Below are 24,364 nucleotides of genomic sequence, written 5' to 3'. Positions count from 1 at the left end.
TGTTAACAGTTTGCACCACCCAAAGACTCCATTACAAAGATAAAGCACTAGCTTTATCCCAGAAATGCAAGGATGGTTTAACATTAGAAAATTCTTATGTATAATTTATCTCAGATTAAAGAAGTAAAAGCATGTGATCTCAGTAATTATAGAACACTCATTCATAATGAATAAAAACAGAAACCTCTTGGAAAACTAGGATTTGAGGGGATCTTTATAATGATATTAGAAGCACTCCATTTAAAATCAGGAATACGGCCAGGGTATATGTGTGTTCATTTGTCACTATTATCCCCCATTTTACTAGAAGTTCTAGCAAAAGCAGTAAGACATGAAACAGAAAGAAGCAGAGTAAGAATTGGGAGGAACTGATACAGTGTCATTTAGAGAGGGTATGTCTGAGTCGCCTCAAAGGAATCGAGGTAAATTACTAGAAATAGTAAGAGAGTTGAAAGATCCCTGCTGGTTCAGTGGCTAAAGCACTCCACTGGTAACCGTAGGGAAGGCAGGAGAAAGATGAGGCAGTCTGTTTCGGTACAGTTGTGTAGGCTTGGAAACCCAGTGGGGCAGTTCTACACTGTCCTTTAGAGTTGCTATGAGTCAGAATCCACTCAGTTAAGATGAGTTTTGGGCTTAGCAAGATGATTCCATTTAAGATGAATATAGAAAAATCAGTTGCTTTTTTCGATATCAACAAAAAAATTTAAAAACACACCCAAAAGTTGACATTTAAAGCAGCAATTAAAATTATAAGATACCTAGCCTTGGTGTGGTGCTGTGGGTTAATGCGCCAGCCTGCAAAGCCATTTGAACCGCAAGGTCAATAGCTTGAACTGCTGTTCAAGCTCACCAGCTGCTCCTCGGAAAACGTATGCAGGGTTATTATGGGTCTGAACTGACTCGACGGCACTTAACAACAACCATAAGAATAAATCTAATAAAAGATGTAACACAATTTTTAGTGTTAGGCTTTATTTGTAGATTGGTGGTTGGTTGATTATGTGCCGTGGAGTCAGTTCCAACTCTTAGCGACCCTGTACAGGGTTTCCAAGGCTATAAATCTTTATGGGAGCAGAAAGCCTTATCTTTCTCCAGCAAAACAGCTGAAAGTTTTGAACTGCAGACCTTAAGGTTCGCAGCCTGACTTGTAATCACTACACTACCAGAGCTCCTTGTAGATGAAGAGATTTATCAGAAAACATCAGGTCTCCCTAACCTATTGTTCTATAGATAGGTCCACTGCAATTCCAATGAAAATCCCATGGATATGTATGTGTGTGACATTCCTGATGGAGGAATCAGAGAAAACAGAGACACTGCTACTGAGACCTACTTGTTGGTCGTCATCAACCCAGCTCTGCCTCATGGCAGCCCTGGTACCTCACAGTGAAGCCTTTCCCGGTCCCTTGCCATCTTCCTGACCATGGTTTGCTTGAGTCCATTACTGAATGCTTTCCAACTTAGAGGGCTCATTTTTCAGCACTACATTGGGTAATATTCAAAGATTACTATAAAACTCCAGTAACTAAGCCACTGATTTTGATGCACGTTCAAATTGACCAATAGATCCTAACAGAAAGCTGAGACTCAGACTGATGCCTTCACAGATACCAGTTATATGATCAAAGTGGCTTTGATCATGTAAAGTAGACATTTATCTGAAAGGAAAGATTTTCAATGCATGATGTCCAGACAGTAGGAGTTAAATCTCTACCTCACACTTCACAGAAACATCAATGCTAGGTGGAATAAAGATTTAAATGTAAAAGGCAAACCATTATAAAAAATTTTTAGAAGAAAATGCTTTCTGACTTCAGGGTGATCAAAGATTTTTTAAATAAGACGTGAAAAGCATTACATTTAGTTTTGTTGTTGCTAAGTGCAATAGAGTCAGTTCCAGCTCCTATCCATCCTATATAGGATTTCCAAGGAGCAACTGGTTGATTTGACCTTGCAGTTAGCAGTCCAGTGCTTATCCTTGAGTGCCACACCACGACTTCATTAGAATTAAGAAAGTTTATTCACTGAAAGGCACTGTTTTGTAAAAGTGACAAGATAAACCAACAATCGAGGAAAGATATACAATACTTAAATGACAAAGAACTAGGATCCAGAATAAGAAATTAAAGGTAATAAGAAAAAGATAACTCATTTGAAAAATGCACATATCATTGATGAGGGAAAAGGAATGGAAAATGTTATCAGAAAGAAACTCAGCCCCACAACTAAATAATCAAAACAAGAGCATATTTTACATCCTTTGGTATGACACACATTAGGAAGTCTTGCAATTCTAAGAATTTATAAGGAGTTAAATGGTTAAGCACCCAACTGCTAGCGGAAAGGTTGGTGGTTTGAACACATCCAGTGGTACCACAGAAGAAAGGGTGATGATCTGCTCATGCTAGGAGTACAGTCAACAAAACCCCATGGAGCACAGCCCTACTCTGTAACACAAGAGGCTACCATGAGCTGGAATTGAGTCAACGCCAGCTAATAACAACAGCAGAGTAATAATATTAGGAGTCCCTGGGCAGTGCAAATGCTCAGTCACTTACTGAAAACTTGGAATTTCAAGTCCATCCAGAGACAACTCAAAAGCAAGGTCTGGTGATCTACTTCTGAAAAATCCGCCAGTTAAAGTCCTACAGAGCATAGTTCTGCTCTGACACACATAGGGTCGCTATGAGTTGAAATAAACTCCACAGAAACTGTTTTTTGTTGTTCCATTCTGCTCTGTTAGAGTGACGGAAACGTACTTTGGAAATTAACTTGTAAAGTTGGCAATTTGCATACTGTATAACCCAATGATTTCCCTTCTAAGCATATGTCTAAACAATTTCAAACTGCTAAAAGCCGTGCATAAATGGGCCTAACCATTTTTCAGTAGGAAAACTAGATAAAATAGAAAATACCAGATTGAATCATCCATGATAAGAGTAAGTAAGTATTGTTTTGTGGTATTGTTATTTTCAGTATGCGTATGTTTGTACTGGTTTGCCATGTAAACTGTATTCCTTGTGAAATTAGAACCCCAAAGAGTTGAAAAACAGTTCCCTAGGAACTCTGGCACATATCTGGTAGTCAGCATGTATAAAAATGTCCATAACTGCATTCTTCAGAACTGTGAAAAGAAAACCTGGATACAGCTCAAAGTTGATTGACAGGAGAATGAAGCAGTAATTAAATGTATTTGCATAATACTGGTTACCTCTGGAAGGGAAGGCGGTTAGTGGAAAATATTGGTGAATGTAGCAGGTTTTAGTTCTTTAAACTTAGATGTTTATGGCTACTTATCACTCTGCTTCAGTATTACGTGTACTATATAAGTGTGTATACAAAATATAATGAAAAATTTTAAAGAAACAAAAATGCTAGACAGACTTAAAAGGGAATTACTCTTTTGAGCTTTTTGGTAAATGCATTTAGAATTGCTCCTCTGAGCCCCAGGTTAAGTGCGTTAGCGTGACTCCGAACGTGGCTGTTCTGACATCTAGTGGTTAAGATGTGAAGGGCAGCATTGTTACTCCAGACACTCTGGGCACTGAGACGATATAGGTGAGCCCTCTGAGCCAGGCCTTGCATGGTTCTGACCACTAGACATATGTCCAGGGGTTCAGGCCACTGCCGGTGCCACCCTACACGGAAAAGAGCAAAGACTCTGGGTGGGGCATTCCTGGGTTTATGTTCCTTTCTCTGTTTTCTCTTTTGGCCCTTTAATCTCAGCAGTGAGTCATATCTGTCCCTCAGAGGCACCCACTGCTCCTGCCTCTGCCACCACCCAGATAGCTCACCCTGGAACCTCCACCAAGAACCAGGGACTTGAGCTCATGAGTTTCATCAAGGGAAGGAGTGACTGGGAGCTGAACCTTGGAGAACCCACCTCCAAACTCCCTTTGCTTAACCAACCACCCTCCTGGAGTCTGGTGGACAATTATGGAAGAGGTGACTTGTGCACTGTGGAGGTCAGAGTGTCAGGGGAGTTTCAGGGAGAATAGTCAGTGTTTCAGGGTTTACCATACAAAGTACAGGAAACTAAGTTTCCTTCTCCATTTGACAGGCTGAGTTAGAAGACCATTGATTTACCTGCTCCCCCACCCTCTATTTATTCTGGATATAAAGTCTCAGGCAACTTAATGAACTAGGGTTGGCCACCAAAGCCCTTCTGACTTTGGCACCACACAGTGTGGTAGAGGAGTTATTGAGTTAGATTAGGATTTAGTCTCCTCTACTCACTGTCCTGGGTGCCATTTAACTTCTGAGCTCTAAGTTCTTTACCTGCAAATTAGAGTTTATAACAGTGCCTACTTGTATTGAATCAAGTGTATTAATTAGTCCCATTTGCATTAATTTAAGTATATGCATTAATGAATGCAGAGCACTCTGTGAAAGTTTGATAAATGTCATCTACTTCTGTTGCTGGTGGTTTGAGCTCCTGTCAGAGCATCTTTTTCCTCCTTCTGCCCCCAGACACCATGGAAGTGGTGCTGATCTTTCTATGCAGCTTGCTGGCCCCTGCTGTTCTAGCCAGTGGTAAGTACCCCTCTAAGATCCAGCCACAGCCCTTTCTAGTCACAGGTTCTGGCCCTTTGAGACTTTTGCAGTTGGGTGACGCTCACTTTTGGCCTGAGCCTTGGGAGACCTGCACATTAGTGTCAGGGTCATAGTTAGACAACTCTAGCCAGATGCAAGTAGCTTGTCTTTCCTTGGGCTACATTTCTTTGACTTAGGTTGTGCTTCATTGGATTTGAATCCCTACAGGTTAATTAATAGCAATACCACCACCAATAATAATAGCTAATATGTGTGTAGTACTTATCTGCCAGACACTGTTCCAAGTAAATTACATTGATTAGTTCTTGTAATCTGTGCAACAGCTTTTGGTGGCAGGCACTGTTTGAAAGATGAGGAATTGAGGCACAAAAGGATTAAGTAAATAACATAACGAAAGCTATGCAGCTAGTAAGTGACAGCATCAGAAAACTGCAATCAATCTCTGCTTGCAGAGAGTTAACTCCTTTTTGGTTTTCGTGCCAGCGAGTCAGCTCTAACTCGTAGCAACCCTGTGTATACGGTTTCCAAGGAGCAGCTGGTGGGTTTGAACCACTGACCTGACAGTTCAAGCTGACCTTGTGGTCCAGTGTTTATCCTACAGTGCTGCACCAGGACGCCTATTAAATCCTTGTTGATGTTGTTGTTAAGTGCTGTTGCATCAGTCCCAACCGCTAGTGACCCTGAATAGGGTTTCCAAGGAGCAGCTGGTGAGTTTGAATCACCAATGCTTATCCTACAGTGCCCACCAGGGCTCCTAGAAAATGTAAACCTTTCGTTGGTTGTTGAGTAGAGTCTTTTTAGCACAGAGATATTTTATAAAATATGAGAAGTCTATTTTATCCACCTACTTATTCTAATAAGGAGCTCTGGTAGCGTAGTGGTTACGAATCGTGTTGCTAACCTCAAGGTCAGCAGTTCGAAACTACTAGCCGTTCCATGGGAGAAAGATGAGGCTTTCTGCTCCTGTAAAGATTTACAACCTTGGAAACCCGATACAGGGTCGCTATGGGTCAGAACTGACTTCACGGCACATCACCACCACCACCACTTATTTCTAATGGACTCTGGTGTGGCACTGTAGGATAAGCACTGGACTACTGACTGTAAAGTCGGTGGTTCAAACTCACCAGCCACTCCTTGGAAACCATATACAGGGTCACCCTGAGTCAGAACCAACTTGACATCACTTAACAATGACAACTTACTTTAAAGGGAGAGCTGGTGGTACTGTAACATAAGCACTGGACTGTGAACCACAAGGTCGGCAGTTTAAGCTCACCAGCCACTCCTCAGGAGAAAAATGAGGTTTTTCTGCTCCTGTAAAGATTAATAGCCTTGGATAGGCTTGCTGTGAGTTGGAACTGAGACAACAGCACTGAACAACAACAACATAGCTAGGACATGTGTGTGTGTGTGTGTGTGTGTGACATGACCATAAATGACATATTCTCTGTCATATGGCTGACAGCAGAATCTCTTTATGGGGAGTGGGTCTGTGAGGCAAGGTGAGGGAGTTGGGGACCAGGATGTGTGGCTGTCCTCCTGTTGACCATGTTTGTTTATTGTTTACAGCAGCTGAACAGGAGAAAGAAAAGGATCCTTTTTATTATGGTGAGTGGTGAAGGGGGCAGGAGTGGTGAAGGGGTGAGTGGTAAAGGGGGGCCAGACACACCCTCTCAGGCTCTTCCCTTCTTCCAACTCTCATCCTCCATTCCCTTGGCAGACTATCAGACCCTGAGGATTGGGGGCCTGGTGTTCGCGGTGGTCTTCTTCTCCGTGGGGATCCTCCTTATCCTGAGTAAGTGTGTCTGTCCCTTTGCCCACTCTGTAGTGACAGGCTGCTAAGCAGGTGAGAACCGTGTAGAAACCCCTCCATTCTATCTTGTGGAGATGAAGGAGACGGTGTTCTCCATGGTATCTCAGGACCTAACACAGGGCTGGGCACACAATTGTTGTTAAGTGCTGTCGACATGGTTCCGACTCATAAAGACCCTGTATAGAGTTTCCAAGGAGTAGCTGGTGACTTTGAGCCATCAACCTTGCAGTTCACATTGACCTCCTGGTCCAGTGCTTATCCTACAGTGCCACACCAGGACTCCTGGGTGCATAGTAAATATTCAATAAAAGAATGAAATACAAACGAAGTAAATGTTGGGGGAAGAGAAGCTGGGCTAAGACTAAGGAGCAAGGTATCCAACAGAGCATGAATGGGGATCACGGGAGATAGGCACTGTCCTTGGGGTGCTCCGCAGGATGGGCCCTGACTTGATTTCCCCACATGACCCTGGTCTGTACAGAGCCCACGGTACTTTCAGAATCAGGCAGCCTGTGGGCATGTAACTTGGTTGCACTGCAGATAGACTGTGGATTGAAAAGTTAGTTATAGAAACCCACCAGCCGCATCCTGTGGGAAAGATGAGGCAGTCTGTGTCCTCAAGATTTACAGTCTTAGAAACCATATGGAGCAACTTTCCTCTGTGTTGTAGGGTTGCTAGAAGTTAGAATGGACTCAGTGCAATGGGTTTGGGTTTTTTAAAGGGTAGTGTATCCACCAGAGCTATCAAATGCACCACCTTGGCCTCTGCAGGCCTTTCCTGCAACCTAGGGTTAGTGCATAGAGCTGCCAGCTGTGCCCTGCCCAGTTCCAGGAGCGCCATGTCCGGAGTCACATGACTCCACATACTCAGGGAAGCCAGGCACTGACCTCACATGGCTTCTTTCCTTTCAGGTCGGAGGTGCAAATGCAGTTTCAATCAGAAGCCCCGGTAAGCTACCATGACTGGCCATCTTAGGGTGGTAACCAGGAAGGAATATGGAGGAACCGGTGTGTGGCCCTAAATGAGTGTCCTCTTGGATTTGTATCTCAGAAAGAGGGTGTGTGTGTTGTAGGAAGTAGAGGTAGAAATGTAAGGATTACCAGGCAGATGCTGGGGGAGAGGAGAGGTCCAAACACTCAGCGTAGCCCCTCTCTATCTCTCCTGGTGGATATGGGTGGGTAAGAAGGACTGGAACCTTGTTTGGAATGCCTTGAGACAGTTGGGTGTGGAAGCAGACAAGCAGAAGCCTTTCTGGATGTGCATTTCCTCTCTGCAGAACTGGGACACTGTCTCTGTTTGGCATTAGGCTTTTTGGACTGAGTAGAAACTTGGACTCCCTTTTATTTATCCCTCTCCCCCACATCCTGAGCTCCCGTGTAGCCCTTGGCACCCCTTCCCAGTACTGTCTTCTCTGGGGGCTGACATTGATGAGTTCCTGCTGCCTCTGCCCCCGTCAGCCCCACCCATCCCTTCCTCTGCTCCTTGCGCCTGTGGTAGAGTGCCCCCTCCTTCAGGTGACTTAAGGAGACCGATCACAGTGGCCCTGTGCCAGCAAGGGGTTTCCCTGGGGACTTCTGATGGTTGTGTCTCTTCCTCTTTCAGGGCTCCAGGAGATGAGGAGGCCCAGGTGGAGAATCTCATCACTGCAAATGGTAACTCACCTGGCCACCTGCACAAAGAGGATTGGGGGAATGGGAGAGGGCCCTTGTATAGCTGGAGGTGGAACTGTAAGCCATCCAGGGGGGGCTTTTGTCTCCCTAGAGATCACCAGACATTTTACACAATGCCAGGAGAGAGGTCCCCAGGGCCCTGATGCATGGTCACCATCAGCACCCCCAGACTCCCAGTGACACCCACTTCTTATTGAGTGCCGGCTTTGTGGTGGGCACGCAGCAGGGTGCACTGCAGACCGAGTCACGTTTAACCTGGCTCCGTGAGGTGGGCGTCACATTTTACTGTGTAGAGAATCAGGTCCTGTCGACAGCAAGCGGCAGGACAAGGGCTTAACCCCCCGGCCTGCCTGAATGAACCCTTTAGTTCCCCCCAGAATTGGGCATTGGCACAGTTGCTATAAGGGTAGCCCACTGAGGTCAGACCCCTGCCCCAAAGTCAGGTATTGGCACACTTGATTTGGGACATCCCAATGCAGTAAGGGGTCCGTTCTCTAGTACCCTTTCCTGGTTGTCTTTCCAGCAACGGAGCCCCAGAAAGCGGAGAACTGAAGTGCAGCCAGACAGTGCAGGCCTGGGATGGGAAGGTAAGATGCGCTCTTCCTGGATCTGTCACCATTACTGTTCTCATGTCCCCCTGACAGCCAGGCCTGCAAAGTGTTAGACTGGCTTTTACAGAGGCACAGCTTTTACTGGGAGTCACACTCTGTAAAGGGCCATGCGATGGCCAGGGGTCCACACCCCAGGGGTCCTGTACATGCTCATAGCACACAGCCGAGGAATTGAGCCTTCCACACAAGCCAGTGGACAAGATGGCAGGGTGTCAACCTAGCTGCCACATGAGCGTGACTTGGGAGAGAATTGTTGTTGTTGTTAAGTGCATTGTTAAGTCAGTTACGACTCATAGCAACCCTGTATAGGGTTTCCAAAGGGCAGCTGGTGGGTTTGAACTGCCGACCTTGTGGTTTGCAGTCTGGTGCTGACCCTACAGCACTATACCAGGAGTCCAGGGAGAGAATTAAAGGTCATGAAATACTCTAAATGTCAGAGTACCATAAAAGCCATGGCTTACAGTGTTTATTCAGAAGTACTTTGTTGTTACTAAGTGCAATCAAATTGGTTCTGACTCATGGTGACCCTGTATAGGGTTTCCAAGGAGCAGTTGGTGGGTTTGAACCACTGACTTTGTGGTTAGCAGTCCATAGTTGATTCTACAACACCACACCAGGATCCCAGATTCTAAACATACACAAAGACCAGGAGACTGACTAATGACCTCACCCACCTTATACCAGCATCATCACCATATAGGGTCTCTGATGTAGTATTTAGGTCCATTGTTCACTGCAGAGGGTACAAGAGAGTAACAACAATGGAATGCCTTGTGTCAGACTAGAACCACCCCATAGGGTTTTCTAGGCTGTAATCTAATGCCTGAGCTACAAAGTTAGTTTGAACTGCAAGGTCAGTGGTTCAAGATCACCAGCCGCTCCTTGGAAACTCTATATAGGGTGGCCATGGGTCAGAACCGACTCGATAGCGCTTAATAACAACAACAATCTTTATAGAAGCTTTAAAGATCTTTCATCTGCAGAGCCACTAGGTGGGTTCCGACTGGTAACCTTTCAGTTAGCAACTGAGCTCTTAACCCTTGCACACTCAACCTGAGTCTGCCAGGAACTTAAAGAAGTAGATTAGGTGTGGTTTATCTCCATTTTATAGATGAAGAAATTGAGTCCAGAGGATTTCTGACCCTACAGACAGTAAGTGACAGGCTGGAACTGGAGCTCAGGCATTTTAGCCATAGTTTAGTGTCATTTGTATGACATCTTCCTGCTCCTGTCTGTCTAACTTTCTTTTTTTTTTTTTAATGGTTTATTGTGAATTATGTGATAGTTTACATGGGAGAACATTAGTTTTACATTCATCCTATTGTATATCGTTTCATTGCCATGGTTACAGTCCTCTCCATGCATCATCAACCAACCAAAGGGTATACCCTGCAAGCCTGCCCCCCCTCCCCCCGGTCATCAGCCCACAGCCCCTCTGGGTCTAAAATCTCCAGCTGCTCCATCTCTCCACATCATCATCTCTGCCTCCGTCTCAGGCATCACTGCTTCTCTGGGTAGGGTCTCGCTCTCCTGCTTAATGGACCCAGAGACCTCTGCTCCTAGACTGCAAAGTTAATCACTCCCTTCCTTGCTACAAAACGTCTACCTTTACATTTACAACCCTCAAAATCAGTCCTGATAACAATTATTCACTATTGTATCACAAGAGACCTATCCGCATTTCCTTTCATAAGCCCTGTCTAGACAGATTGGATACTATTCAGTGGAGAGTCTACCTTCCTCCACGCCCTCTGGATCTAGGCTCTGTCTTGAAAGCTTGTAAGCCAGTCACTTCTTGCCTTTGTAGTCCCCCATTTTGGGTAGCCAATGTCCAAGTTTCCCATCCCTGTCTACTGTGTATGGAGTGGGTGGGAATGATCCTTGCTGTAAAGATTTGTTCCCTCTTTTGAGCTACTGTATCCACTGTCTAACTTTCTGACACCGTTGTTGTCAAGTCAATTCTGACTCAGGGTGACCCCATGTGTGTCAGAGTAGAACTGTGGTGGGTGTTCAGTGGCTTGTTTTGGTTTTTTTTAAAATAGATCACTAGGCCTTTTTTTAAAAGCACCTCTGGGTGGACTTGAACCTCCAATATTTTGATTAGCAGCTGAACACATTTGCTGTTTTCACCACCCTGGAATATATGGGGGTGGAGGAGGGGTCAGTCTTCTATCAGCTCATTTCTTCATTCTTTTTATTTTTCAGAAAATAAGGCTTAATATACAGATATATAACTTTATCCTAAATTGTAAATTAAGATATTCATGGATAATAAAATGTCCCATATATCAGCAGCTCCTCGGAAACCCTATACAGGGTCTCTATGAGTCAGAACTGACTTGACGGCACTAAACAACAACATACCAATGATTTTAGGATGGGTTTTCTAGAGAATCAAAACCAGTGAAATATAGATATATATAAAGATAAATTTGTATATATGTATATATATATAAAGATAAATTTATTATCTTATAATTGTAGAGTCCCAGGCCCCCAGTGGAAGAGAGAGAGTTCCTCTTATGTGTCCATTATATTGGGAGCAGGACACACCCACAAGGAAGAATCATTTGATTGATTGGCTGCTCATAGCCACTCATCATGGAGCTATCTATGCCTATATTAGGTTTCGTCACCATGGGAATAAGCACATCCTAACTGTAAATCCTGGTGTGGCGCTGTGGGTTAATGCGCCAGACTGCAAAACCATTTGAAATGCAAGGTCGGTGGTTCAAGCTCACCAGCTGATCCTTGGAAACCCTATACAGGGTTGCTATGGGTCAGAATCGACTCGAAGGCACTTGAAAACAACAACAACTGTAAATCTCTGGAAATGCTAGCCTTGTTGAGTTGACAAAAAACTATAACCATTATACCAGCTTTTACTGTGATTATTATAATCTTGTGTTCTTGTGTAGCACTTTAATTCTTTTATGAGTGTTTTTATATCCTTGTAACATCCAGGGGTAGGCAGAACAGAGCTCACAGCAACATCCTCGTGTTGGGACTGAGGGTGACAGATGATTTGCCTAAGCCTGAGATCGTAGAACCCAGTCTAGGAGGTTGGTACCCACCTCTGATAGCTTGGTGTCCTCTTCACTCATCACAGCTGGCAGGTTAAACAGATATTCTGTGGCAAGACGTCTTTCTCAAGGAAGGCAGCCTTGATCTAGGAGTTGCTTTTTGTGTGGTGGGTTAGGCATTGGGCTGCTAACCACCACAAGGATGATGGTTCAAGCTCACCAGCTGCTCCATGGGGAAAAGATGAAACTGTCTACTTTACAGCTTTGGAAACCCTGTACAAGGAGAGCCAGGTTCTGCTCTCAGCCAGTGCATCTCATGCATCACCTGTCTGTCAGTGGAGCCTTGTGTGTTGAACAGGTTTTAGCAGAGCTTCCAGACTAAGAGAGACTAGGAAGAAAGGCCTGATGATCTACATTCAGAATTAAGCCAATGCTCTATTCCTGTTATGTACCAAGTCTCCAAGAGTCAGCTAACAATGATGACAGGGTCTCTCAGGAACCCTGTTCTCCTAGGCCTCAGGACTGTGGACAAATAAATATTGGGGTTCACTCAAATAGAAATTCCAGGTTTGATGTTCTATGCCTCATCTCCTTTCCCTGAAAACTCATGGGTCCTCCTTGCTTCTTTACATCACAGGAGCTTAGAATGAGTCCTTCTGGGAGTTTCAAAGGACACAGGGTGGGGAGGGAAGCAGATAAGGAGTCCTGAAAAGAGCCAATATTGTGTTTTTTAATTTAAATTCTCTCCCTCCTCAGCCTCCAGCATCTGCCGATGTTTAAGAAAACTGGCCACTTCAGCAGCAAACCTTTCCCCAGGAGAAGCCAAGAACTCGTGTGTCCCCCTGTGCTCCCATTCTAACACCAATCCTCAACACAATGATTCAACTAATACTTGCCTCCCCCACCCCTTCCGCCTGTGGCACGTCTCTGTATGTGTGTGTGTGTGTGTGATGGCTGTGGTCTTCGTGGATGATGTTCTATTAGTGAACCATGGACTCACTTTCCTGAGCAGGCCCTGAGCCACTATCAGCAACTCCCTTGTAACCCATCATCATCTCCTGCTCCAAGGAGCCTGCTTTTCCCGACGGGACTAGTCTCATGATTTAGGGGTGGGTACTGAGGTAGGAAGGAGCCCCTGGTGACACAGTGGTTAAAACACTCAGCTGCTAACTGAAAGGTCAGCGGTTTGAAAACCACCAGCCACTTGGTGATAGGGAGATGTGGCAGTCTTCTTCCATGAAGATTGCGGCTTTGGAAATGCTGTGGAGCAGTTCTGCTGTGTCCTGTAGTGTCTTTATGAGTCGGCATGGATTCGATAGCAGTGAGTTTGGGGTTTTAGGCTAAGGGAAGGAGCAAGGGGCAGGGAGTCTCTAATGTCTTGGGACTTGTGAAGGTTTACATGGCCTCTCATCACTCCTCTTCCAAGAACCTACTTCCACAGTCCACTCCTGACCCAAGTCTGTTCTGAGGTTCTTGAAGCAGTTAGAGACTGAAAGCAAGGAACTGGTAAACCCCAGCTTTGTGCTGAGGCAGGCTGCGTCTTCCACACTGAGATCCCATCTATCAGGCTCGTCATAGAGTGGCCGCGGGTTCCAGGCTCAGGGCCTCCACTCTGCCCCTGGGGAATGTGCCCCTGGCATATCTTCTCAGCAATAATCCCATGGGCTCTGGAACCCAACCCCACTCTGTACCTTTCCCTGCTTCTGAGACCCCTGTCTACAGCCCAATTAACTCATCTAGACGCAGACTCCCAACCCCAATGCTGGATCATTTGGCAGGCAGTGGCGGAGGGGCCAGCAATCTGGGAATGGGCAGCAGGGAGAGCATTGAGTCTTTGTTTCTCTAGCCATGCCCCATGCGGCTAGCAGCCTCTGTCAATGGGCAGCATGGCCCTGCTGCAGGAGACAACATGAGGCCCAAGGTTGCGAAGAGAGTGGAACGTCAAAACAGATCCCACCCCTAGTGTGCATCAATCTTCTCGTGGAAATTAACCAAACCGTGCCGCTGTGACCAGGACTGTCGTCCTCTGTATTGTGATCTATACTCAAAAACGGGAATAAAATATCATTTGTTTCCTACGGGCTCTGAGGTTTGCTCTTTGTTATAAAAGGACTTTGAGGGAAGGCAGGGAGCTCGTGGACTTATGGCACTTAAGACCCAAAGGAACTCTGTCTTTGGTCAGAGGGAAGATGTGAAGATTGCAGAGCCAGCTGTAGTAGGTGAGTTGCTGGGTTTGTGCTTATTTCAGCTGTTTTACAGTTAACTCTTCCCTCCTCTGCCACGCCCTCTTCCTCCTCCCCATTCTCCTGTCCTTCTCCCCTCCTCCTCCTCCCCTGTTCTGTGGACCAGGCTCTGTCCTGTAGCAGGACCTGGACATTCTGCATCACCTTGGAAAAGGAGAGTTCACAGTGATATAATGATGTGGAAGCCTTACACAGGACGGGAATAAAAGGATCTGATGTTTCTCTTTGGTCTCTTCTGGGCTACCAACGAAGAACTTGAAAAAGAGGGACCTGGGTGGTTCTCAGGTTATGATCAAAGCCTTTACCCTTTTATCTTACTTGAAACTCAAATACCCCCTCCTCCTCTGTAAAGCCTTCCTGGACTTTGGGCAGGATGAGTCCTTTGTGTGTTTGTGTGTGCTCCTAACACACTTGTTCTTGCCTCTGTCGTCACTCTACCTGGGATCCAAACTGTCAACAGTCAAGTGAATAAGTAGATTTGTGATTAGTTGATTTGCTTATTTGGGAGGACCTAGAGTGTCCTCCCAAAGACATTCCAATTCCAGTTTTTCAAAAAGCGCTGTTGGCCAAATAAACACAGCTGTAGGAAGACTAGTCTTGCTGGTCACCAGTGTGCAGCCCAAGCCTGCACTGGCTCTGTGTGTCTTTATCATGAGACTGAACTCCTAACGGGCAAGGACTACCAGATTGATACACAAATATCAAGCCATGCAACTCCCTCATGCATTAGGTTCCTGTGTGTGATACACATATGCACATTACTTTCATGAATGTGTTATACATGTATGGGAAAACACTGTCTTCTAGCACAAGAACGCCTGAACATTAGGGTCTCCATGGATCTTCATATAGTTCATCTAGTTCCCACCTTTTGTCGAGTGCTACAGGACTACAATGCATGGGTCCTGGAGACCCGGGCTAGTCCAGCCTCTTCTTGGCTGCGCTGGATGCTTGATGTCTCTCCTGCTTCTGCTCTTGCTTTTGCCCAGTCCACAGACCCAGAGCTAAGCTTGGTAGCTGAGATCAACCTCAACACCATTGACCCCAGTGATCATAATGGTTGAAAAAAGATCTCTGGTTACCCTTACCAATTGGCCATTACATTTATTCCAATTCATGGCACCCCCTTATATGTCAGAGTAGAACTGTGCTTCATAAAGATTTCAATGGCTGGGTTTTTGGAAGTGGATTGCCAGGCCTTTCTTTCAAGGCACCTCTAGACAGGCTGAAACCAACCATTTAGTGAACAGCCAAGCACTCAGCCTCAGTCAGTGAGCGAAGGGCCACCATTAACGGGACATTTAGTGTGCATCAGGTAATTTACAGGTCTTGTGGCAGCTGGTCAGATTAAGACCCTTAGAGGCTCTACGAACACAAATGATTGTAAGTAAGCACCTCCCCTATCTTATTAAACACAAAACAGTAGACTGAAAATAAGTATAAGGAAGTCCAGTTGGGGAGGGTCTTTATTTTCTCATATTAAGTGGGGTCTGAGCTGGGCTGCTAACCACAAGGTCAGAAGTTTGAATCTACCAATGGTTCCTAGGGAGAAAGATGAGGCTTTCTGCTCCTGTAAAGATTTACAGTCTCAGAAACTCTGTACAGGGTTGCTATGTGTCGGAACCGACTCCACAGCACACCACCAACACCATGTTAATAAGAGAGAAAGTTATGTCCAACATTTACAAGGGGAGGGAGGGACTTCAAAAAGTTTGTAGGAAAATTCCATTGTCTTGTATTTCCATTTTTCCAAGACTATTATGAAGCGATGTAGGATAAGCACTAGACTGCTAACTACAAGGTTAGTGGTTCAAATCTACCAGTTTCTCCTTGGAAGGCTTATACAGGGTCATTCTGAATTGGAATCAACTTGATGGAATTTAACAACAGCAACATATATAAATTAATTGCCTCTAATTTGCTAAACTCTCTGCACTCATTCCTTTTGCCTCCCGATAACCCAGCATTGTCTCTGAAGTAGATAGGATCATCACATTTCACAGATTCTCTCTGTAAATCTCTAACTAGTCTAAAGCTACACAACTGGAAGGCAGAAGAGTCTCTGAATGGAGCAAAGGGCTAATGCTTTCAGTTGGTAACGAAAGGTTGGAGGTTCAAGTTCATGCTAAGTCATCTTGGAAGAAAAGTCTGGCAATCTATCTCGGAAAAATCAGCCACTGAAAACCATACTGAATTCAGTTCTACTGTGTTACATATGAGTTGGATCAAATCCAGGGCAACTGGCTTTGAGCTCTTTCTAGCACATTATACCGCCTCCAAGGAGCTCTGGTAGCATAGTGGTTACGAATCGGGTTTCAAACCGCAAGGTCAGCAGTTCGAAGCTACCAGCTGTTCCGTGGGACAAAGATGAGGCGTTCTGCTCCCGAGAGATTTACAGCCTTGGAAACCCTGTATAGGGTTGCTATGAGTCAGAACCAATTCCACGGTACATAACAACAACAACAACATACAGCCTCTACCACTCATATGTCAGTTTGTTGTACTGTGGTGGCGTGCATGTTGCTGTAATTCTTGAAGCTATCCCACTGATATTTAAAACACCAGCAGGGTCATCCATGGTGAACAGGTTTCAGATGAGCTTCTAGACTAAGACAGACTAGGGAGAAAGAGAGGCAAACCACTTCTGAATGTTTAGCAACTGAAAACCTCTTGACTATCTGGGGAACACTGTTAGATATAGTGCCAGAAGATGAAAACATTAAGAATAACACCAGAATATTGTCAGAAGATGAGCCCCTCAGATTGGAAGACACTCAAAATATGACTGGGGAAGAGTTGCCTCGTCAAAATAGAGTTGACCATGATTACACGAATAGAGCAAAGCTTTGGAGACCTTCATTTGCTGATGAGGCACAACTCAAAATGAAGAGAAACAACTACAAAGATCCATTAATAATCAGAACATGGAATGTATAAGTATGAATCTAGAAAAATTGGAATTGTCAAAAATGAAATGAAACACACAAAGATCAATATACTAGGCATTAGTGAGTTGAAATGGATGGGTTTTGGCCATATCGAATCTGACAATCATGGTTTTCTATGCCAGGAATGACAAAATCAAGATTAATGGTATAGCATTAATCATCAAAAAAAACATTTCAAGATCTATCTTGAAGTACAACACTGTCTGTGTTAGGATCATATCTATACACCTAAAAGGAGCCCTCATAGCATAGTGGTTACGTGTTAGGCTGTTAACAGAAAGGTCAGCAGTTCAACTCTACCAGCCACTGTGCAGGAGAAAGATGAAACTTACTACTCCTTAGAGATTTACAACCTCAGAAAGCCTATGAGTTGAAACCGACTCGATGACACACCACCACCATAAGGTAGACCAGTTAATATGTTAATACTACTTTTATTCAAATTTACACACCAACAACTAAAGCCAGTGATGATGAAACTGAAGAATTCTACCAAAATTATAAAACATGCAATCAAGATGTATTGAAAATTACTGGTGATTGGAATGCTAAATTTGTAACAAAGATCAGTCGTTGGAAAATATGACCTTAGTGATGGAAATAAAACTGGAGATTGCATGACAGAATCTTACAAAACCAATGACTTACTCATTGCAAATGCCTTTTTTAAACAACATAAAAGGTGATTATACACATCGACCTCACCAGATGGAATGCGCAGGAATCAAATTGACTACAGCTTGGGAAGAGACGATGGAAAAGCTTAACATCATCAGACAATGCAAGGCCAGGGACACACTGTAGAACAGCCCATAAATTGCTCATATGCAAATTCAGATTGAAGTTTTGAAGTTGAAGAAAATTAAAACAAATCCATGACAGCCAAAATATGACCTTGAACATATGCCCCCTAAATTTAGAAACCATCTCAAGAATAGATTTGATGCATTAGATACTAATGACAGAAGACCAGAATTGTTGTGGGATGACATTAAGAACATGATAAAGGAAGAAAGTAAAAGGTCATAAAAAAATAGGAAAGAAAGAAAAAAACAAAATAGATGTCAGAAGAGACTCTGAATTTTGTTCTAAAGCTAAAGCTACTAGAAGAAATGAGTATGTAAAAGAGCTGAACAGAAAATTTCAAAGGATAGTTGAAGAAGAAAAAAGTCAAGTATTATAGTGAAATGTGCAAAGATCTGGATTTAGAAAACTAAAAAAAGAAAAATACACTCAACATTTCTCAAGATGAAAGAACTGAAGAAAAAAATTCAAGCCTTGATTTGAAATATTGAAGGATTCCATTGGAAAAATATTGAATGATGCAGAAAGCATCAAAAGACAATGGAAGATTGTAATCGTTGCAATGAAAAGAAGGTGTAAAGCCAATGTTCTCCCATGTAAATTATCACTCAATTCACAACAACAACAAAAATTTTAAATGAATGGGTTAAAAAAAAAAAAAAGACAATGGAAGGTATACAGAGAGTTGCTATGCCCAAAAGAAGTGGTCAATGTTCAACCATTTCAAGAGGAAGTGTATGAACAAAAATCAATGGTACTGAAGGAAGCAGTCCAAGCCACACTGAAGGTGTTGGTGAAAAACAAGGCTCCAGGAATGAACAGAATACAAATAAAAATCTTTCAACAAACTGATGAAGCACTGGAGGTGCTCACTCTTTTATGCCAACACATTTGGAAGACAGTTTCTTAGCCAATCGATTGGAAGAGATCTATGCCCATTCCAAAGAAAGGTGCCTCAATAGAGTGCAGAAATCATCAAACAGTATCATTAATATCACATGCAAGTAACATTTTGCTGGAGATAATTTAAAAATGACTGCAGGTTGACTTCCCAGAAGTGGATGCTGAGTGCCCACATTGCAGTGACCCTCAAGTACACTGTATATTTCACCTCCCAGCTCTTCTGCTCCCAGGCCCACTCCAAAGATTTTCAAGTCTATCTGCATGGAGGTCTTAGTGTCTCTTAACACCACCATAAATATACGTCAACCAGGTTGACTATCTTCTACTCTCGCCCACCCCTCAATGCCACCTGGTTAGTTTACAAGTTGTAGATTGGAACTTGCCATATTGTCCTTCGGAGAGAGTCAGAGGTAGAGTGCAAGCAGTGAGGAGGGAGGGACACTGGGAAGGGGACTCCAGGCTGAAGCATACCCCAAGGTCACCGGATGTCTCCTCCCTTCCACCAGGCTGGAGGGGCAGCTGGACAGAGCTGGGTGAGAGGGCATTCCAGCTCTATCTGGTTCACCCCACCTTGTCCCTAGCTGCTCTCTCCTTGAGCCCAGTGAGGGAGAAAGAGGTCAGGTGCTTGCCAGAACCTGGGGAGGGGCTTTGGAAATACCTGTCTCCAGGCCACAAGAGGAGGCATGGCCATTAGCATGATTCATTGCTGTCACAGCCAAGCTCCTGGGGGGCAGAATCAGCCAGATCAAGCCAACTGGCTGTTGATTTTATAAGCCAGCCCAGCCCTGTGCCTGGTTGCACAACAGTGGAGCGCCTGCCAAGGCAGTGAAGGTTAAGGAGATGATGCTGTGATCAGATATCTTGTGGGCTTAGGTTGAGGCACAGCTGCACTGTCCAGAGAGTGGGTTCCTGCCTTAGAGCCAGGCTTGGAGGCAGCTTGGTAGAGCAGAAGTAAGCTTGGGAAATCCCCTTGCAATTGCTTTCTTCTCTACTTGTATGAACTGGGGCAGACCCAGTATTCCCATCAGTTCCCTTCTCGGCAAATTGAAATCCTCACTAGTCATTGGTCTTTTGGATATGAGTTCTCAAGAGGAACGAACCAGAACTAGGAAGTCCTAGGAAAACTGGGTCACTTGCTTATGGAGGCTTGAAGCCTCAGCTTCCTCAACTGCAAAATAAGTTATTGGGTCTCTATACTGTTACCTGAAGGAGCTCTGGTAGCGTAGTGATTACGAATTGGGCTGCTAACCTCAGGATCATCAGTTCAAAACTACCAACTGTTCCACATGGGAGAAAGATGAGGCTTTCTGTTCCCGTAAAGATTTACAGCCTAGGAAACCCTGTACAGGGTTGCTATGAGTCGGAATTGACTCCACAGTGCAAAACAACAACAACAACAACAATGCTATTACCTTATAGGGTGGAGGTGAGAATGGACTAGTACAATGGAGTTTGAAACATTTTGAAAATTTCACACAAATGCTTTACGTATTTTAAAATTTTTTACTACCATCCATTTTCCCAGCTCCTCTTTTGATGGTAGTGTTCCCTTTCGGTCTGTAAGACCTAGGTCCAATTTCTGACTTGTCCACATACCAGCCACCTGCACCTTCCTCCTTTATAAAATGGCTATCACAGAAGCTGCCTCATTGAGTTGTTGGGTGGAGCAAGGTGGGTGAGGGACATAAGAGTTCTTAGAAACTATCAGACACCATGGAATGGATGGAGTCGTTAGCAAGTGTGATGGCTGTGCACCAGACTTGGCAAAGACAAGAAACAGAGATCATGATTTGAGGCTTCCTGAATACCGGGGTAGATTTGGTCATCCATGAAATAAATGAGCGAGATGCTTTCAAAGCCACACCTGAGCGATGAGAGCCATAGCAATGGAATCTAGAAGTCATGGAGGAAAGCAACAAGCAATGTTGGGAGGGCTTGCCCAGGTAAGTCCTCCTGGAGGTGGTGAGCCTCAAACTGCTTTTCATGTAAGCAGGGAGGTGGTTACCAGGAGGAAAAGGGTTGCAGTTGGAGAGAAACCAACTCTGTTCTAGATCAAGCGTAGGCGTGAATGCTGAGAAAAGTCAAGAATGCATTTCTTTCCAGGGAATTCTTTGTGGGAGGGGAGGTCAATGGGTTTGCCCTTGTCACCAACCATAGAAACAGGAGAGGACGTCCCCAAATTCTGCCTGCTCAGGGGGTAGAAAGGAGCCGGTGACCTTGCCAGTGGAGTGCATTGCCCCTTGGCAGGTCCCAGGACCTATGCACCCCACTGCTTGGGCCATCTTGAAACCAACACTTAAGGAATGAATTCTCTAGGGCCACCTCCTCCCAAGCCACCTTATAAGACCCCAGTGACCCTGGCATCTACAGTCACAGCACTCTGCAGTGTTCAGATCCTCTGGCAGCACAGATTGGGCCTGGGAGCCAACACCTTCCTTGCCAAGTGCATGCCCACAGCTAAGGACCAACTTGAACTGATAATCAGAGCCTTCTATGGGCTTCTGGTCTCTACTCATTGCAACCCCTTTCCAACTTTGAGCCAACACCAGGAGAATTGATTTGGAGGCCTGGAGTTCTAAGCCATGGACTTTGACAGGCAGCCTCATCAAAGCCCAGAGCTGGTGGAGCTGGAAAGCCTGGTGTTGGGGAAGTTGGTGGTGAGGGTCTCTGTTCTGCTGCCTACCTTGGAGCATCAGGGAGATAAATCTCAACTGAATTTCCCATCCTTTCACTTTCTATCGCAACAACTGAAAAGAGCCACCCTAGATTGCTGCCCTGAAACATTGAGAATCAGGTAACAAGCGGAGGTCTGGTTGAGGAGAAGGGTATACTGGGCACGGTCACTGAAGTTCACCAGGAGTTGGTGACCCTGGTCCAGCTTAGGCTACCTTTCATACCTCCCAAAAATCCCCTTGATCTCTGGATCATGAGATACAAAGACCATGGCTGAGTGTCCTCTTTGCTCTCTGGAACAATCAGGCAAAGGAATCTTCACCTGCCCTATTGCCTCTCCTGGTGCATCACAGTGGGGCACCACCATCCCAGGAAAGACCAAGACCAAGAACTGGAACAAGATGCCAGTAGGGAGAAGCTGTGCTGTTTGGGTTTGTATGTGGGGAAAAAAAGGAAGGTTAGGGCTTCAGTTGGGCCTTAATCTAGAGAGATCATCCTCGGGGTCAGGGAGGGGAGATGCTCTCAGGGGAACTTCCTTGGGAACTTAGTCAAGAGGAAGGGGTTTCAGCAAGTGTCCTTGTTCCTGGGAGGTCAACCACTGGCATTTATTGCCAAGGGAGCCCCTGGGTGGTACAAATGGTTAACACGCTCAACTGCTAACCAAAAAGCTGGCAGTTAAAATCTACTCAGAGGTGTCTTGGAAGGAAGGACTGGCAATTTTCTTCCCCAAATCAGTCATTGAAATCTCTGTGGAGCACAGTTCTACTCTGACACACATGGGGTAGCGTCAGAATCAACTCAGTGGCAACTAGTTCTTTTGCCAAGCACTATGCCAACAGCATCTCTATTTCTGCAACAATTCTGCAAGGTAAGTGCCAGCGTCCCATTTTACAGATGAGAGGAATCCTAGAGAGATTGCCTTCCCCAGGTAGTCCATTTGTGAAGAGTCAGAATCCAGAGGGATTTTCCCCAGATGTGTTTTGCCCCAGAGGCCCGTGGGCATGTTGCAGGGATGAGAGCAGGATGTATGTGAGAGGGGCTCCTTTCCCCAGTGCCCACCTGGCCCTTTAGTCAGCCTGGGAAGGACACAGAGGAGTCTGAGAAAGGACATGGCTGTGACTGATTTGAGATAGATGGGCCTCTCCTAAAAGAGGCAAAGACATTTCTGGAGAAATTGTTCCACAGCTCGGAGAGGAGGGCAGCAGGGGAGGCCCCAGAAGGACTCTGAGCAAACTGCCGGCAGGATATGTGTGTGTGTGTGTGTGTGTGTGTGTGGCAGGGGGGGGTGGGTAGTGGGGCACTGATCACCCATTGTGTCTCTGTGGCAGGACAAACTCAGTCTCTTTACCTACTGTAGGGTGGCTGATGGCACAGAAAGAAGACTGAGGTAGACAGATCTGGGTCTGCCTGGGCCACTGGTGAAATGCTCATTTAATTAACAAAACTGAGGGTCCACTATGTGTCAGCCCTGTTGTAAGTTTTGAGGTTTAGAAGTTAAACAAAGCAAAGACTAGTTGCTCTCCTGGAGCTTAAGTTCTAGTTGGGAGACAGACAAGAAACAAGATAAGTAAAATAAATTAATTTATTTGATACTAAGTAAGTGCTGGAATCCTGGTGTGGTGCTATGGGATAATACACTGGGCCGCAAGGTCAGTTTGAACTGCAAGGTGGGCAGTTCAAACCTCGCTAGCCACTTCTCAGAAACCCTATACAGGGTTGTTAAGAGTTGGAACTGAATCAACAGCGCATAACAACAAGTAAATGCTAAGGAGAAAAAGTAAGAAGCTGAAGGTTTGATACATTGAAAAGGGTGGTATGAAAATTTTAGACAGGGAGGTTAAGAAGGGTTTTCTGAGTAGGTCGGTGAAGAAAACCTGAGGATAGTATAGGTTTAGCCAAGAAGCTGTCTGGAGAAACTGTATTGAGGAAGAAGGAACAGCCAGTACACCGGTTCTGAGACAGGAAACCAGTGTGGCTAGAGCAAAAAGAAGGCACAGGGAAGCAGGAGAGGAGGTCAGAGAGGGCATGGGAGCCAGATTAAGACAGGCCCTATAGAACACATGAACTCTGGTATAGTGTTATAGGATAAGCACTGGACTGCTAACCACGAAGTTGGCAATTCAAACCCACTAGCTTTGCCTTGGAAACCCTATGTTGTTGTTTCTGTTGTTAAGCATTCGAGTTAATCCCAACTCATAGTAACCCTGTATAGGTTTTCCAAGGAGTAGTTGGTGGGTTTGAACCACCAACTTTGTGGTTCAAACTGACCTTTCAATCCAGTGCTTATCCAACAGTGCTATACCAGAACTTCTGGAAACCCTATACAGGATCGCTATGATTCAGAACCCACTCAAAAACAACAACACAGAGAGAATTTTGGTTTATACTCTAAGGAGCTCTGGTAGTGTAGTGGGTACAAATTGGGCTGCTAACCTCAGGGTCAGCAGTTCAAAATTACCAGCTGTTCCGTGGGAGAAAGATGAGGCTTTCTGCTCCCTTAAAGATTTGACAGCCTTGAAAACCCTGAACAGGGTCTCTACGAGTCAGAACCGACTCCATGGCATATTACCACCACCACCACTCTGAGCCCTTGGACAGTTTTGAGTAGGAGGAGTGAACTGTTTGTATATAGAGAGGGCTGGAAGGGGTGGCCTTGGAGGCCCTTTCTAGTTAGTCTGTGACTCTGCCTCTCTTTGGAATGGAGATGCCTTCTTTCAGAGCCTTAAGGTCGGCTGTAGGGAATAGAGTATGTGGCCTGTGCTGTCTTGCAAAGTGGTTCACACTTACCAGTCGCTCCTTGGAAACCCTATATAAGGTCACAATGAGTCAAATGACTCAAAGGCACTTAAGAACAAAAACACGTGTATGTCTATGTGGCAGAAAGGTTTGGGCTGAGGTTTCCACTTTTCTGGACTGTTGACAATATGTTTAGACTAGGTAACTTTAAAAAGTTCCAGCAAGCCCTGAGTTTTCTGAGCCTCTCAGAGTATCCGGTTGTGGGAATTTTCCACTCAGCAGCGCTGGGTCGACCAAGAACATGGTGACAGGCCCAGCCCCTGTCTGGCTGGCTGGTGGGGAGGAGCAATAATCCTGGGGTCAGGGCTGGCTGTCCACACAA

At 45.0% G+C, this 24,364-nt stretch overlaps 1 protein-coding gene across 1 annotated transcript; it reads left to right on the top strand.

Moving 5' to 3' along the window:
• Positions 1–4,475: 4,475 nt before the first annotated feature.
• Positions 4,476–8,593, top strand: FXYD6 (FXYD domain containing ion transport regulator 6). Its single transcript, XM_006833866.1, has 6 exons — positions 4,476–4,533; positions 6,127–6,165; positions 6,278–6,352; positions 7,283–7,319; positions 7,974–8,023; positions 8,565–8,593. The coding sequence occupies exons 1-6, from the start codon at positions 4,476–4,478 to the stop codon at positions 8,591–8,593; spliced, it is 288 nt and encodes a 95-aa protein (XP_006833929.1).
• The last annotated feature ends 15,771 nt before the right edge of the window (positions 8,594–24,364 follow it).

The sequence above is a fragment of the Chrysochloris asiatica genome, unplaced genomic scaffold (assembly GCF_000296735.1).
Source record: "Chrysochloris asiatica unplaced genomic scaffold, ChrAsi1.0 scaffold00008, whole genome shotgun sequence".
NCBI classification, from domain to species: Eukaryota; Metazoa; Chordata; class Mammalia; order Afrosoricida; family Chrysochloridae; genus Chrysochloris; species Chrysochloris asiatica.
The sequence above is the reverse complement of the archived record's forward strand: the minus strand, read 5'-3'. Positions and strand labels throughout refer to the sequence as shown.

Bases quoted from the DNA above. Each gene is read 5' to 3' on its own strand.
- FXYD6 (XM_006833866.1), top strand. From the start codon at position 4,476: ATGGAAGTGGTGCTGATCTTTCTATGCAGCTTGCTGGCCCCTGCTGTT. The intron at 4,534-6,126 runs GTAAGTACCCCT...TATTGTTTACAG, and splicing joins CCCTGCTGTTCTAGCCAGTG to CAGCTGAACAGGAGAAAGAA. The intron at 6,166-6,277 runs GTGAGTGGTGAA...TTCCCTTGGCAG, and splicing joins AAAGGATCCTTTTTATTATG to ACTATCAGACCCTGAGGATT.